Below are 18,091 nucleotides of genomic sequence, written 5' to 3'. Positions count from 1 at the left end.
CATACGGGGCGGTGTCCTGGGCCTCCGTGGCGGCACAGGCTTCGGTGGGAACCCAACTGGCCAAACTACAGCGGCTGGCATGCGTGTGCATGACGGGAGCCATGCGGACCTGCCCTACGGCGGCTCTGGAGGTCCTGCTGGAACTCACACCGCTCCATATAATAATAGGTCAAGTAGCCAAGAACTCACTTCTGCAGATAACAGCGGAGGGTGGTGGTAAAGGCAAGATAATTTCGTCCCAGAGGATGGAGAGAATAAGTGGTGATTGATATTCCTATTGCCCTCCTCCCAAGGGACGGCATCAGCAAAACGACCCACTTAACAAGGAAGTTTAAGGTTACCCTTGGTAGTAAGAGTGAGTGGAACGACACCACTCTTGAGCAAATGCTAAGGGATAGCACATTGAGGTGGTACACCAATGGCTCGAAGACATCGGAAGGAATAGGTGCGGGTATCGCGGGTCCGCGTACCAAGCTCTCCATTCCGATGGGAAACTTTCCGAGCATTTTCCAAGCCGAAGTTCTGGCCATAAGCCGGTGTATTGAGATAAACCTTCACCGAAACTATCGCAACGAGCGAATAGCTATAATCAGCGATAACCAGGCGGCACTAAAAGCGATTTCCTCTTACGAAATCAAATCGCTGCTAGTGCAAGAGTGTAGAAGAAGGCTTGACTTCCTAGCCGAAAAGAACCAGGTACACCTTATCTGGGTGCCTGATCACAGGGGAATAGCCGGCAATGAACTGGCTGACGAGCTTGCCCGCTCCGCAGCCTCCACTGCTATGGTGGGGCGAGAACCATTCACTGGAGTGGGTCCCCATACGGTGAAGGAACTGCTCCGCAAAGAGGAAAGAGCGTGCAGAGAGGCACACTGGCAGCGAGCGCACGGGATGCGTCATGCCAAACTGTTAGTGGGGGGGTATAACCAAAAGAGGTTCGAGACTATAATCAACCTCCCAAGAAACAAACTCAGGCGCCTGGTCGCATTCTACACCGGCCACTGCAAGCTAAGAAGGCATTTATCAAACATGGGCCTCTCAGCTTGCGCAAACTGTCGGTTCTGCGACAGTGAGCCTGAAACCCCGGAGCACCTGCTATTCGACTGTAACGCAGTCTGTAGGCGCAGGTCAAAGGCCCTCGGATTCATATTTCCGGGTAGGGATTACACCGCCTCGCTAGCACCCAGTAGGATATTGGACTTTATCAATATGCTGGGGCTAAGCGAGTCTCTGTGAGTTAGGAGAGGGCACAATAGACCCATGGTAGCCGCAGTGCTTGCCTCAATTAATAATCTATGTATTTTAGAAAACAAATTTTAACATTTTTGGATAGTAGAAAATAAACAACGCACTGTTTGTTATCCATTTTTCTAAATATTCTTAACTTATTCGCACACCTTTTTCGCGTTACATTATAGTATTGCTTGTAGTTGTTCTTATAATATTTTATTAATAACTAACGAATTTTATAATTAAATTTTTATTGATTTTCCAGATATACAAAAATTAATAATGCATTAGCATTAATTTTGTTCGTCTGTCATGGCTTTTAGATGTTTAGGTTAAAGTTAACGGTCTTGCTGTGAGTATGTTGTGATATGGATGGCAATACATGAATATTGCATGCCAGTATATATTGAACGTGTATCTGGCTCTATTGTATCAGTGTAATGATACTATAAATTGATTTTATCGGAATTTTATAATGTAGCAGAGTACAATAATAAAGTTTTTAAGAACTGGTCCGATAATAAAAAATCATAATGCCAAATTTGAAAGATAAATCGCATATTTCAAGGGGAAACTCTCAAAAACGTAGATCTAAATCTTCGAATTACGCTGAAGTGGATATACATAAAACTAATTTTGTATCAATACCAAACACCATTAAACTTAGTATGCTGAATAGTGGACTTCTTTCTTTTGAAAAAATTAGGCTAGAGGCACGAGATGAGAACAACTCTTTATCAAAAACTATACCTCATTTTCCAATAAGTAAAGCACATTTTCTTAAGCTGTGTGATTTGCGACGAAAATTTCCAGTGCTTTATAAATTAGAGTTTCAAACAGCCACTAGAGTAGAAACAAATATGTGTAGACATGCATTAAGAAAAAATAATCATGATAAAAACCAGAATTCAAAATGCATTCCTTACGATTACAACCGCGTTGTACTAAAAAAGAAAGCAGCAGTTGCAGATTCAGATTACATAAATGCGTCTTATGTTGATAGTCTTCTAAAACCAAATGCGTATATTGTTTCACAAGGTCCAGTCGAAGAAACTGTAAATGCGTTCTGGCAAATGGTGTGGCAAGAGAATATTAGTGCCATCATCATGCTTACTAAAACCTTTGATTTCGCTAAGGTAATGTGTGTTCAGTATTGGCCACCAAATATGGAAATACATGAAACGTATGGTGATATACATATAAACATTATACATGAGGAACAGCTAGCTAATTTTCACATCAGAACCTTTCATTTGTATAAAGTCAACGAACTCAAAGAAATCGTTAATGAACGTCTTATACTACAATTCCATTACACGGAGTGGTATTCTCATTCATGTCCTTTTTCAAATGCACTTCTAGAATTTAGGCGGCGGGTACGTTTGGTTGTTGGTAATATTATTAAAGGTGACGATATTAAAGGACCGATGTTAGTTCATTGTAGCGATGGAGGAGGTAGATCTGGTGTGTATTTATCCATTGATGCTAATTTGGAGTTAGCGGAAGAAGAAGATTGTTTCAATGTGTTCGGTTATTTAAAAAAGTTGCGTCAATCAAGAAAAGGTCTTGTTGAAAATGTGGAACAATATAAATTTATATATGATACTCTCGAAGAACATGAAATATGTGGAAAAACATGGTTTCCAGTATCGGAATTATCTGACCGTCTAAAGGTAAAAGCTCGTCGCAATCCTTTAACAAAAATGAATGAATATCAAGTAGAATATGGTCAAATCTGTAAGCAAACTCCACGATTTTCAATAGGAGATTGTGCTGGTGGTCATAGAGCTGACAACAGAGATAAAAATCGTGATGTGCTTTGTGTTCCTCCGGACAATTTTAGACCGTACTTAACCTCTTTTCAAGGTAATGCTTTTACAGATTACATCAATTCTGTGTTTGTAGATGGATATACTAAACCAAGGGAATACATAGTAACAGAATGGCCATTGAAACACACGTTAGGAGAATTTTGGTCTCTTATTTACGATCATGAATGTTCTGTTGTTGTAGTGCTATGTCAACCGCCTGTTAATTCTCAGAATTTTCCTTCATTTTGGCCACATAAATCAAAAATGGAAAAATACGGACCAGTGTTTTCGGTTCACAATATCTCATCAAAAAATTATACCAATATCAAGCAATGGGAGTTCAAAATAAATAAAAAAATTGTGTCACTGACTGAAATGATGGCAGGTGTCAAAGCTCCAACAAAAGCTGTTCAGCTTTTTCAACTTACATGCTGGCCAATGGGACATAAAGTTCCTACTTCTACTAATTCTTTAGTTTACCTAATGAATATGGTAGAGCTGTGGAGACAAAGAGTTGATTACGGTCCAGTTTGTGTTGTTTCCCCAGATGGAAGAAGCCGTGCTGGAGTATACTGTGCCGCTAATGCTTGTATTGAACAGGTTATTCAACATGGAGAAGTTGATGTGTTCCAAGCAGTGAAAACCGTCCGACGACATCGTCCACAACTTGTGGAAAATATGACGGAATATAAATACTGTTACGATTTAGTTTTACATTACGTCCTTCATTTTCTAAATAAAACCAAATAATCGTAAAGAAACGCTAATACCTTGTTAAGTTGATTTAATAGTTGTATTATATATATATGTGCTTCAATAAATACTTGGACGAAAACATTTACTTTAAAGTTTTAATGATAATATCTCTGTAGTTGTGCGTATAAATATGGTTTGCCATTATACATACTATGTACATATATAAAACCTCTATAACAATCATAGATTTTATTGCGGCAGCTAGGTCTGGCCTCGGGCAATACAGCCGTGATAAATACTAAATTCTCCGTAATTTCAGATGCTAATTTGCCAACAGCTTTCACAACTATTGTGCATTCTTTAAGAAAATAATTTAAATATAAATATATATAGCACTGGCGGTTAAGCCATCAGCTTTACGTTATTATGGTTTTGATATTAGTAAAACATTTATACAATAATACCCCGACTTACGCTACCCCGTTTTACGCGAATTCGAAGATACGCGGTTTTTCATTTTGATTGCCGCGCGAATTAAGAATGCTATTTAGGCAATTCTAAAATCTGTGTCCATTTTTTTCACCTCTGAAACCCAAGGAGAAACCATTTCAGATCCTGAACAAATCGATAGCATAATAGAAGAAGTGGCCGATATCGCCAAGCAATTAAATTTAGAGGTCGATAATGATGACGTTCAAGAATTGCTAGATTCACACAATCAAGAGCTAACAATTGACGAGGTTATAGAAATGCGTAAGTATGAGCAAGATATTGACCAAACTGATTCGCTAGACCCAGTTGAATCGGTAAATCAAATGACAATTGCAAACTTAACAGAAGGGCTCAATTCAATTGAAAAGGGGTTACAAATTTTAGAAAAAATTGATTCTAATGAAGAAGGCATTTCTACTACAAAACGAGGGATAAAAAAATTACTGGTATGCTACGAGGAAATTTTACGTGAAAAGAAGAAAAATTTAACTCGTCAGGCAACACTGTTAGAATATATGAAGCCTTCGACATCAAAATAACTTCGGTTTAGCTTACTTTATTCATAACAATGTAATATTTTTTTATTATCCTACACTTTATTAAACATTTTTCTTCTAAATTATTGTTTTCTTTAAACTCTGGTCCCGATTAAACAAACTTTATATGTATTTATATGCAACGTTGAACCCCGACTTACGCGAATTCGACTTACACGGCAACCGCTCGGACCCACCTATCGCGTAAGTCCGGGGTATTACTGTATTTCAAAGTAAAATCTAATTTTGCTTATAATGTAAATATATAAATCTCTTTATGTTTTCTTCGTTTACTTCTGTAAGAAGTTCTTCTATTGTGCGGTTTGTTGTAAATTGTCTTATTGAGTTTACTGCAGTACAGCTTGTGACGATATGTTTGATAGTAAGTAACTCATCGTTGCAGAATTGCCAAGTTTGTGGGCTGCCTCTTTGAAAAAGATACTTGTGCGTTATCCGTGTGGGGTTGGGTTTAGTTTAGTATCTCATTTTCACTGCTTATTCCTCTTAAATGCGTGCACGAATTTTTTTAAATTTATATAGCACGGATAGCCAATGAATTAAACTTTGGTTTAAATGTAAATTTATTGTTAAATGTTTATTTGTTTTTTAGATATAAGTAAGCAAAAAACGCGGGGAAACTTTAGTATACGATCCCACGATTTCAGGGTTAAAAGTGGTATGGTTGGATAGAGCTGCTGCTCCAGATTAAGAAAATATATAATTGTTGCCGCCGCAAACTTATAGTTTTCGAGATATTTGCATTTAAAGTTGAAAATTTTGCAAATTTTATCTTGCAATTTCTCGATTGCTAGTAATTATTTAATTCATATTGTACAAAAAACTCACCTTATAGGCCACTCACACTTTTAGTTAAAAGGAAATGCACTAATTTCAAAGATCGTTACAAGTTTTATTTTCTGCGAATTTCACTTCACAATTATTGGGTTTAATTGAATTGAAGTATGGATAGTTAAATATATATACAAATGTAAAAAATGTAAACTGAACAACTATATATTGGAACCAGTAGGTATTAGGTTACATATATATTAGATATATACACTCGGGTAAGCGGATCGAAACCGGGATGCTGCGGAAAGCGTAGATGTTGGCTATTCGACGTCGTATCAACGAAAGGTGCGCGACCTGCTTTCTCTATTCCTTTTGTTCTAATTAGATTGCAGTAAGTCATCGCGTTTGGGTGCATGTGCGTGTATGTGTTAACGTGTGGCTTTCTCTCGCGTGATGAGGTGAATAAATTGATGTAGATGTGATGCGACGTCGCTACTCATTTAGCCATCCCGGCCCCCCTAGGCGAGTATTTAGCCTAGAAGCCGCTGTAGCTGCTGGAGCCTTGCTACCACGCTGCTGAGACCTGTTGACCGGCGGGATTGCGGCCTAAGCTGATGGCGTCGTGTTGATGCTGCCTGGTTATGGCGCCAAGGACGGGATTCTGCTGCAGAGGGTCCGCGGCGGCGGTATGCCGTCACAGGAGTCCTTTGGGAACGCCTGACGTTACCACTGGTGCGAGGAGCCGGTGGGCGCCGGGAGTCGCATCTGGGAATGCGATGCAGCATCGTATGATGAGCCCGCACACAGATTTGGCAACGATTAGGTGATGGGCACTCCTGAGTGGCGTGGGAAGTTGCCAGACAATTCAGGCAATACCCGTGCGCCTGTGCCACCTGCTGGCGTTGCATCGGCGGCATGCCTTTGAATATACCGCAGTGCGATAGCCGATGAGGGCGGCGGCATAAAGGACAACGAATGAGTTGCAAATTCGCTGGTACTGCTGGCGTGCTTTGACGCGGAGCCGTTGTCGCGGTGGAGCCTGTTGTTGTTCGAGGCGCTGCCGGTGCAGTGTTGGTCCGGGGTGCTGCTATTGGAGCAGCTTCAGCGCGAGGGGCGGAAATTGCCGAACGCATGGTTGGCGTTGACGATGATGCCATATCCACGTCCATATTACTCTGTGAGAGAAATTATGATATTAGAAATGTATTGTGAAATTTACAATAATATGGACTTTTGTGCCACGATATGTGGCATGAATAGGATGTCCTTTTTTATCAGACATTTATGTTAAGTCTTTGTGTCATTAATGTTATTCGAGGTTTCGATTTGGTAAGCGGTTATATGTTTTAACGATTTATTGATTTATTATTGCGGTTTCGGTTTTACGTTTCTTTATCTTCGGCGGTTGGTAGAAAGCATAATTTTACGAGCGGTCTGGTTAGTGTTCCGGTTTGAGTGCGGAGATCAACTACTCGAACATGACCGTCGGAACCGTAATGAAGTTGTTTTATGCGGCCGAGTCGCCATTCCGTAGGAGGGAGACAATCATCTTGTATAAGGACGCAGTCTCCAAGCTTTGGTGCCTTTCCTTGAGTTTTCCACCGGTATCTCTTGTGAAGGTCCTTTATGTAGTCTTCCTTCCATCGGCGGCTGAAATCATGATGGAGGATTTTAATTCGCTCCCATCTGTTCGATAAGGATAGCGACTCCACGCCTGGCTCAGGTATGGCCAGAATGGGTGCTCCTTTGAGAAAATGCCCTGGGGTTAAGGCTGTGAAGTCGGAGGGATCTTGCGAGAGTGGTGACATAGGTCTAGAGTTTAGTACGGCTTCGATACGAGTGAGTAATGTAGTAAACTCCTCATAATTGAATTTATGGTTACCAGCCGTTTTCTTTAAATGGGACTTAAAGCTCTTTACTGCTGATTCCCAGAGTCCGCCCATGTGTGGAGAACATGGGGGTATGAATTGCCAATCGATTCCTTGGGGTGCATATTTTCTGACAATTTCGGGGGATACTTCTTTCATGAATTGTAAAAACTCCTTTTCCGTGGCTCTTTGAGCTCCGACAAAGTTTTTTCCATTGTCGCTCATAATTTTTAAAGGAAATCCGCGCCGTCCGACAAAGCGGGCAAATGCTGCAAGAAAAGCCGCAGTAGTCAGATCCGAACATAGCTCGAGGTGTACTGCCTTTGTTGTAAAACATACAAAGACAGCCACATACCCTTTTCTAAATGAGGAAGACCTTAGCATTGAGGCCTTTATCTGGAAAGGTCCAGCAAAATCAACCCCAGTGATGGTAAAGGGTAAAGCGTAGTTGCAGCGTTCAGGTGGTAGGGCTGCCATGATCTGCGTACGCATCTTGTGCTTGTACATAGTACACTGTTTACACATGAAAATGGTTCTTTTAATTTGTGGCTTTAGTCGCGGTACATAAAACTCTTGCCGGACCATTTGTTGCATCAAGCGATGCTCACCATGCATTGTAAGCTGGTGGAGATATATTAGAAATAAGTAGGCAAAACGGGATTTCTCTGGGATAATGATGGGATGTCGTTCATTGTAACTAAGGCTGGAGTTGGCTAGTCTTCCATTTGCCCGTAGTAATCCCTTAGCGTCCAGGAATGGGTTTAACACGAGAAGTGAGCTTCCCTTTTCGAGAGGTCGCTTTTCAAGCAACTTTGATTTCTCTTTGCTGAAATAGCGAGTTTGTGTATACAAGATTAGACTGACCTTGGCATGTTGCAAGTCGGAATATGTTAGTTGTATGTCAGGATCGTTTGATATCCTTTTCACCTTTTGTTTAAGTTTATGGATGAATTTGTGCATATAAGCGACTACCCTTAGTGCTCGAGGAAATGAGGAAAATCTTTGGAGAATATCATCCTCTTCTGGAGTGATATGAAAATTTTCTATTTTCCGACTTTCCGGAGGTATGATATTCCGAGCAGGAGACTTTGGCCAGAATTCTTGTGATTCTGTTAGCCATGTGGGACCGTTCCACCAGAGTGTAGTGCTGGTGAGGTGAAGTGGTTTGCAACCTCTTGTCCCCAGATCCGCCGGGTTATCTGCACTTGCAACATGTTGCCATTTTGCTGAGCCAACTAAGTCTAAGATTTGTGATATGCGATTCGATACATATGTCTTCCAAGTATAGGGTGGTTTTTCCAACAATGCTAGAACTATTTCTGAGTCTGACCAGAGATACATTTTGTGATCGTTTAATTTTAGATGGGTTTGAACTATTGAAATTACTTTTGCTAACAGAAGAGCACCATTTAGTTCAAGCCGTGGCAGGCTTAGTGTCTTCAAAGGTGCAACTTTGGCTTTGGCTACCAAAAGATGTGAAGTTATTTTGCTATCATACTGAGTGCGTATGTAGACTGTTGCGCAATAAGCCTTTTCAGAGGCATCACAGAAACCGTGTAATTCTGTGTTAATGTTAGGGGTGAAATTTACCCATCGAGGGATTCGAATTTCTGATATAGTATGTAGATTATTAGCAAATTGAACCCATTTTGTTAAACGTAAAGGTTTTACCTGTTCATCCCATTCAGTGCCATCTTGCCACAATTCTTGAATGAGAATTTTAGCTTGAATCATTATTGGCGAAAGCCATCCTGCGGGGTCGAACAGTTTTGCCACCGAGGAAAGGATTTGTCGTTTTGTAATGGCGGACATTGCAGATATTGACTCAATTGTATATGAGAATTGATCTGTTATCGCATTCCATTGAATCCCTAGTGTTTTTGTTGTACTAGCTTTTTCGAATTTGAGGAAGTCAGTATCTAATAAGTCTTCCTTTCTTATATCTTTGATTATTTCGGGATGATTTGAGGTTATTTTCTTTAGGGGAAAACCTGCTGAATTTAGTGCTTTGATCACTTGAGATAATGATTCGCACGCTATTGGTATACTGTGGCTACCTGATAAAATGTCATCCACATATGTTTGAGTTTGCAACACAGAAGTTGCTAAATTTAAATTTGTTTCACAAGTTTTTGCAACTTCATGTAACGTAATAATGGCTAAATAGGGTGCGCAGTTGATGCCAAAGGTAACCGTTTTAAGTTTGTAGTCGCTAATTGGACTATTAATTGAATTGCGGAAGATTATGCGTTGGAAATCCTGGTCATCTTCATGCACCAGAATTTGCCTATACATTTTCTCAACATCCCCGTTAAAAACGTATTTAAACATGCGCCAATTTAGTATTAGCAACATGAGATCAGGTTGTAATGTTGGCCCTGTGTATAATACATCATTGAGTGATTTTCCTGAGCTCGTACACTTTGAGGCATTGAACACCACTCGAACTTTTGTTGTGATTTTTTCCGGTCTTATTACCCCATGATGTGGAAGGTAAAAAGATAAATATCTACCTTTGGATATCTTTTCATATGGTACGGTTTCTTCCATATGATTGAGGTCAAGATATTCCTCCATCACATTATCATATGCTGATTTTAGCTCATTTTTCTTCGTCAGGCTTTTTTCCATGCTTAAGAATTGCTGGACTGCTGAGATTCTAGAGTGGCCTAGAGCTATAGTTTCTGGAAAGGTGGATTTGAATGGCAGTCGCACAACATAACGACCATGTTCGTTTCTTGTTGTTGTGGACTGGTAATAGTCTTCGCATGCCTGGTCTTCTTCTGAAAGTTTGGTACTCTCGGGTACTTCTTCCACTTCCCAGAATTTTTTTAGTTCATTATTTAAGTATTCGTTTGTGATATCTTCCACTTGTGTTGTGAAAGAATTTATTTTCTCAGTGACTTGGCCACTTATAATCCACCCAAAGATTGTATTTTGGGCTAACAATTTATTGGAGATTTTCTCTATACCTTCAAGAATTATTTGAGGGATTAAGTCACTGCCTAATAAGATGTCGATTTGTGATGGGGTATGACAGTTGGGATCTGCTAACTTGAGATGTGAGCATTTTTCCCAATGTATTTTATTTACTTCATAGCTTGGAAGCAAATTTGTAAGTTGCGGTAGAACGATGGCTTGTGCATCTATTCGTATATCCGCATTTGGAGAAACTATGGTGATTGGGCATATTTTATTAGAATTTTGAATAATTCTTCCGCCCATTCCCGAAATTTGAAAATTGGAATGTTTTATTGGCAATTTTAGCCGATTTTGAACCTTTGATGATATGAAGGATCTTTGAGAGCCTTGATCTATTAACGCTCTTAGTTTGAATAAATCACCTTTATGTTCAATGGTGATGACCGCAGTGGGTAAAAGAATTTTGCTTTCATTTTCTGAATGAAGCGCTTGAATTTTTGCTGCTTTAGAGCAACATGGTTGTTCTTCCCTTTTTTCGGGATTTGAGGTTTCGTGATTACTTGATGTAGTTGTAGCGACTAACCCCGTGGTTTTTTGAAATGGATTTTTCTTCGCATTTTGAAAATTGGTAACATGAAGCAATGAGTGATGTCTTCGTTGACAGTATACACAATTGAATTTGCTTTCACAGTCTTTTGTCATATGAGAATTCGACAGACAGTTTATGCAAAGTTTGTGTTGACGGACCAGATTGTTTCTATCTGAAACGGATAGTTTTTTGAATCTCTCGCAAGATCTTAATTTATGACCTCCCTTACAGAGTTCACACAATGATTGCCATTGACTACTTTGATTTGACACGAATGTGTGACTTTTATTGACGTGTCTATTATATTGTATGTTATTACTGGCTTGGGGTTTGAACACGTTTTTATTTGAGTCATTTTGATGACTTTTTGGCTTTATAGTTTTTTTGTCTATTCGCTCAGCTATCTCGTATTGAGCAGTGAGGAATGTTTTCATCTGTTGCCAGGTGGGCATTATTTTTCTTTCCACTAGTGATTGTTCCCATCGTAGTAGAGCAGCATCAGGCAGTGTTTCTGCGCAAATGGTTACTATAATAGGGTCCCACGATTCTGTGGAGACATTTTGTGTTTTTAACACTGATAGACAATTTGTCACTGTGGAGTGTAAGTTTTGAAATTCCTGGCTAGTTTCTTGTTGGATTTTTGGCAAATGCAATAAAGTTTTTATTGGGTTTTCTATCATAACCCTTTCATTTTCGTACCTTTCAACAAGTGCTTCCCAAGCCAGTTTAAAATTTTCGTCATTTAAAGCGAATTGCTTGACGATACTGCCTGCTTCCCCTTTTGTTTTATACCTGAGATGGTATAGCTTTTGTGCTTGTGAAAGTTTAGGATGGTTTATATAAACAGCAGTGAACATGTCCCGGAAGGACGGCCACTGGTCATAACATCCATTGAAAACTTCAGTATCACAAGCTGGTACCTTTAGGTACATGCCTTTATCTAGGTCTTCTTTTTGTGTTGTAACTACTCTGGGAGGGGGAGTAGTGGCTCTACTTGGCCTTACTAAACTTATTTGTTCAGTTATCATTCCCTTTGTCAACTCGTACTGATCTCGGCAGTTATCACACTTGGCTGTCGCCGAAGCTTTTGTGTTTTCTGGGAGTTCTGCGTCGTCAGTATCTAGTACTGTATCGTACGCTGCCAGAAGGCGTGCCCATAGACTGTTAACACTTTCTAATTTTATATTTAAAACTGATTCCGTAATGTCAGTAATAGGGGAAGCTTGAAACCGTGTGCAATATCTTATAAAGCTATCACTTTCAGTGATAAATTTCGATATTATATGATCTTTTGATCTCTTTTGCTTCGCACCGTGCTTAGAGCGTGTAGCTTCTGCAGGTGTGCTTTGTTTATCGTCGTCAGCCATTTTTGGAATGGTAAGAAACTGACCTGATTTAGATTCTTTTGAATCTGTGCTCATTTAGAATAAATAAGAATTTAGAATTAAAATTTGATGAGATATTTCTGATAAATACCGAAAACCGAAAACTCTTTTAAGTAAATAAGAGTTGTTATTCCCGTAAATTTACTAAAATACGCGTAAATTGTTTTTGTTAACCGCACTATTGTATTTAAATTGTATTTAAATAGTTGCGATTTTATATTTATTTTTATATATTTTATATTACGGATTTATCCGTATGTCCTTGTATATAAGTACTCGTACAGACGGTATACGAGGTCAATAACCTTTGTACATATATGTGCCCGCTATGTGCGTATTGACGTGCATATGCTGTACTAAATTTCAATAAATATTTAATCCCGCTTGTTTTTGTAATACAAAGAACAAGGAGATATTGTTAAATTATATTTGCCTATACGGGCTTAGAGTACGTACTATATAAGTATGTACTAATTTATTTGTCGTTAATAAGACTTTATTATTTATTATTTTTTTTGTTAAAATTCCGCACCGCTTATTTTTTGTAATTAGCTATTATCGCAGCTTCTAATAATTTAAGATTTGTTATAGTTTTTTTTGTTTCGGATATACCCCCTAAATCAGGGTATGTAGCGTATGCAAAATGAATACCAATTATATGTATACAGTACGTATATCATATAAGTATATACATATGTGCTTATATTTGCGCGATCAGAATTTAGCGCGAAAAGAAAATGAACAATGTGCAGGTCATTAACCTCTGCACTTGCGGATTAGCAGGTATATGCTTCAATATATTAATGTTAATATATATTAATATTAATATTAATTTGTTTGTATGAGTTTGTAAGTACAGATTTATGTTTGTTGCATTTATGTATTTTAAGTATGCTTTGGGTAAGTGCATATGTAAATATGTATGTTTGTATTTATTCTCGCATTGGAAATTTTGCTTTTATGCCTTTCGCTTACCTATTTTATGCAATCCTGCTTACTGTTTGAAGAAACAGAAGGGGTATTGCTAGGAAGATTTGCAAGTAAATGCTTGAATATAATATGTTTGTTTTGTTGTAGTGGGTGTGTTTGTATACACAAGGGTAAGCTCCGAAGGCAGTAAATGATTTCCTTTGTATTTATAAAAATATATGGATGATATATTTTTTCAACTGTATTTTGTTTCCGTTTAGAAATTGATCAAACGGATTATATACATAGGTTTTATATTTGATAAAACCGTATGATATCATACATATTTACATATGGGCATAAAAAATGGAACGACTTACTTTGTCTCGCCTCAAGGGGGTTTTGGGGAGAATATAGTACATATATGTATGTATTTCTTAATTTTAGGAATGTTATCCGCTTTCGGTTTCCGCCTGTGTTTAGTGTTCTCCTATTTCCTCCTGTGTTTAATGTTCCTTTCCTAGTTTCCTCCTTTGTTTAGTGTCCTCTTGCTCCCGTTTCCTCCTTTGTTGAGTATGTATGCATGTAGGTATGCGTTCGTTGTTATGTTGGTTTTTTTTTTTTTTTTTTTTTTTTTATTATATCGCGCCCGATCTGAGTTATAATTTTGCTTTTTTTTTTTTTGTTAGACCGCGCCCGATTTGTTTTATAATTATTAGTATTTTTATAGTTAGAGCGCGCCCGATTTATGGTTTTTATGAATTTTTAATATTTATATTTATTATTATTAAAATTTTGTTTTTCTCAGCACTGTATGTAAATGTTAGTTTAGTTAGGTCTTTTTGTTTTTTTTTGTTTTATATGTGTGCACTATTCCCACATTAAGTATATTTGTTTTGTTTTATATGTGATGGCCTAGAAGCAATTTATGTTTGTGAATTTTTTATTTTGTAATTATATATGTATATGTACGTATGTTTTTTGCACAGCACTTTTATTTATTTATATTTTTATCTTTTTTTTTTTTTTTTTTTTATGTTTTGGAATATATATGCACTTTTGTACCACAGTAATCGTAAATATAATATAGTTACATATACATATCTGTATATGTATAAACTATATTTTAGTTTATTTATTCACTGCACTTGCTGTATCCAAAACCGGTTTTTGGTACATATGTTCTTTGTTGTTTTTTTATTTATTACCTTTTCGGTTTTTATAGCTGCACTTTCTCACACGGTAAGATTTTTAGTAACTTTTTTTTTTTTTTTCAAATCTTAATTTTATTGACTTTATTTAGCCACAGTGCCTTTCTTTATGGCTCGAAGGACCATGTACAAAAAACTCACCTTATAGGCCACTCACACTTTTAGTTAAAAGGAAATGCACTAATTTCAAAGATCGTTACAAGTTTTATTTTCTGCGAATTTCACTTCACAATTATTGGGTTTAATTGAATTGAAGTATGGATAGTTAAATATATATACAAATGTAAAAAATGTAAACTGAACAACTATATATTGGAACCAGTAGGTATTAGGTTACATATATATTAGATATATACACTCGGGTAAGCGGATCGAAACCGGGATGCTGCGGAAAGCGTAGATGTTGGCTATTCGACGTCGTATCAACGAAAGGTGCGCGACCTGCTTTCTCTATTCCTTTTGTTCTAATTAGATTGCAGTAAGTCATCGCGTTTGGGTGCATGTGCGTGTATGTGTTAACGTGTGGTTTTCTCTCGCGTGATGAGGTGAATAAATTGATGTAGATGTGATGCGACGTCGCTACTCATTTAGCCACATATTATGCACTTTTTATGCACTTATACTTTATTACATTGTTTCTACATATTTATTTTTTAGTAATTATTTAGTTATTTGCTTAAAATAAGCATTTTATATTTTACACAATTTTCATTCCATGCACAATAACAAAAGTATTCCGTGTTTACAGATATTAAGTGTTGCCATAATTACACATTTATCAAATGAATAAGAATGGATATAAAAACTCAAACGCAGAAAACAAATACCATCTGAAATAAATTTTCCATTGTAATAAAAAAAGTTTTAAGGCTTATAAGTATGTTTAATCTAATAATTTAATAAAAGGATCATAATGATTATTTGCAATACAGCAAAGGTAAAATAGGGTAAACATTAGTCCATTCGCGTCCCACTTATTTCTGTATTGGCGGCCTTCGGCCGCGCTTCGAAAAAAATAACCCTGGTCGATCCAACACCGGGGTATGTCAGGTTTTTTTGAGTAAAAGTCCTTTTTGCGTTAGCGGCCTTCGGCCGCACTTCAAAAAAAAATAACCCTGGCCGATCCAACACCGGGGTGTATCAAAAATCTTGATATATCAAGAAAAAGGCCAATGATTTATGTATTTTTTATTCGTTTGATAAATGTGTAATTATGGCAACACTTATTATCTGTCAACGAGGGTATTCCTTGTTATTGTGCATGAAATGAAAATTGTGTAAAATATAAAATGCTTATTTTAAGCAAACAACTAAATAATTACTGGAAAAAAAATATGTAGAAACAATGTAATGAAGTATAAGTGCATAAAAAGTGCATAATATGAATTAAATAATTACTAGCAATCGAGAAATTGCAAGATAAAATTTGCAAAATTTTCAACTTTAAATGCAAATATCTCGAAAACTATAAGTTTGCGGTGGCAACAATTATATATTTTCTTAATCTGGAGCATCAGCTCTATCCAACCATACCACTTTTAACCCTGAAATCGTGGGATCGTATACTAAAGCCGACCCAAAAACGCATATTTTCACATTTGCTCAAACAATGGCTCTCTTCTTTTGACGTTTTCAATGTATGTAATATATTATACTGCGGCGCTTGTTTCAATGTAGTATATTATGCAGAAAATATATTCAAAATTTGAAAAAAAGGATCGCGCGATGAAAACCCAATTTTATTATTTAGGGGGTCTTGTATAAATGGTTGGTTGGGTTATCTTGGTACTTCAACTACTTGTACGCATTATTACCGATGCATATACAATTTTTAATTTTCAGTGTTTTTATTATTTAAATAAAGTGGATTCCCACTTTAATTCATCGAAATAATAAAAATAATAAACATAGAGTCACTCTATGCGTAAAAATACATAAATTTTATAATAATTACTGAAAATTGTATGGAAAAACTACGATTTTACACCATTTTCAGGAGGCTGCCCTAGAGCCCCCCGTGGTCCTAGGGGGGGAAGGGTGCTATTATTCAAAAGCTCCATTCATTACCTTTCAAATGAGGGGGGTAACCCTTTGCGCAAAACCTCTTCAAAATGGGATACTAAACTAAACATTCCCCTCCGTGTGTGCCCTAGGCGAAAGCGAGTGTAAATATGCATATGTACTTTAAAAACTATTGGGACGATTTCGATTACTGGCGGAGGGTAAAAAAAACGAATTTCCGTATAAATGGGGTATGTGCGGATAGGGAAGCTTCTCCAGAAGAGGATTATCCAAAAATAATATAAAAATAACTTATAATTTTTAAAATATTTACGATTAAAAGTTAATAAATTTGCAAAAACACACGATATTTCTCTATGTTTCACTAAATTTTTTTTTTCATTTTTCACTTTCGTGTAGTACTCCTTTCTGCGTTGGCGGTCTTCGGCCGCGCCCTAAAAAAATAACCTTGGTCGAGCGAATAGACGGGTTGACCGAAGTACTTCCATGTAGTACTCCTTTCTGCGTTGGCGGCCTTCGGCTGCGCTTTAAAAAAATAACCCTAGCCGGTCCAACACCGGCTACGCCATCCACAGTATTTTAGCATTGTACACCTTTTCGCGTTCACTTCATACAATTATTGCTAAGTGGGTTTTGACAGTTCAAATTAGGCAGTCATTTTGGTTTTTCGCATTATTGAACTCAATGCAAAAAAAGGTGTATTTTATGTAAAGATTTACAAAGAAATTAACAATCAAAAGTAATAAAAAACATTACTAGTGGTTTTTATAATTCATAAGTAATATACGAGTATGTATGTGCGTGAAAATGTATCCATAATTGGTTTCGTACAATGCAGAACAGATGAAAATACACTAGCATATATTTAGAAATTTGCAAAAAAATAGTATTTTTTAAAGTGAATTTGTGGAAGAATTTGTGAACCGACTTTTATAAAATATGTTGAAATAAAATTAATTAATTAAAATTAATTTAATTAATTAAATAAAGTTCGATAATTTAAGCATACATGCGTGTTTAAAATTTTCAATTTGGTTCACTCGTTTAGGTACAGTGCGCCAAAATTAACCGGCACGATACTAAACTTAACTCCTAACATTGAAATAAGTTCACATTTCACTTTTATTTTGTAATATTTTACCTAAATTTATTAATTTAAAAATCATTTAGCACTCTCATCGCTGCAAAGGTTAGATTGTTTACAATTATGAGGAAAACGAGCGTTGCCGCATCATAAACACCGAATTTGAAGGATTCTTAACGATTTTTCTTTGTTTATACTCATTTTAATTTGAAATATAATTTATAGACACACTTGTTGTTATTAGAACTAAGATTGCTAAATAAAATAAGAGGAATTTTGTCGAAATAGAAAAATTCAGCGAATTGCTCATATTTGCTAATTATCATACATATATTATACTCGTATCCATTTCCTCATAATTGTTAGCACATAAATGATGCTCACAACGAGTGTAAAAAGTAATTTTTAAAATAAAGATTTCTTAGGTAAAAAACTTGCGAAAAGTGAAAAATGTGGATATATTTAAATGTCTATAGATTAATTTAATTATTTTGAAGTAAAAAATGTGCGAAAAGTGTGTTTAAGTGGTGAAATAGCTTGTTAA

At 36.8% G+C, this 18,091-nt stretch overlaps 2 protein-coding genes across 4 annotated transcripts in view; one reads left to right on the top strand and one right to left on the bottom strand.

Annotated features, from left to right (window-relative positions):
• LOC105233232 (receptor-type tyrosine-protein phosphatase kappa) overlaps window positions 1-18,091 on the top strand; it is a 60,397-nt gene that overhangs the window by 17,450 nt on the left and 24,856 nt on the right. For 2 of the 3 annotated variants that reach the window (XR_007423735.1, XM_049462452.1), the window contains exon 3: window positions 1,496-3,882. The exons of the other annotated variant lie outside the window; for it this stretch is intronic. Coding sequence is in view for 1 of the 2 variants with exons in the window: in XM_049462452.1 (XP_049318409.1) it covers window positions 1,764-3,791 (2,028 nt within the window). In the remaining variant the exon portion in view is untranslated. Of the gene's footprint in view, window positions 1-1,495; window positions 3,883-18,091 lie in introns of those variants that run through there. 3 annotated transcript variants of the gene reach the window in all.
• LOC125775535 (uncharacterized) lies at window positions 5,627-7,322 on the bottom strand. The gene has a single exon (XM_049446192.1). It carries the CDS (start codon window positions 6,724-6,726, stop codon window positions 6,088-6,090), a length of 639 nt encoding a protein of 212 aa, XP_049302149.1. The 5' UTR covers window positions 6,727-7,322; the 3' UTR covers window positions 5,627-6,087.

The sequence above is a fragment of the Bactrocera dorsalis genome, chromosome 1 (assembly GCF_023373825.1).
Source record: "Bactrocera dorsalis isolate Fly_Bdor chromosome 1, ASM2337382v1, whole genome shotgun sequence".
Lineage (NCBI taxonomy): Eukaryota > Metazoa > Arthropoda > Insecta > Diptera > Tephritidae > Bactrocera > Bactrocera dorsalis.
This window is presented reverse-complemented; position numbering and strand designations above follow the sequence as displayed.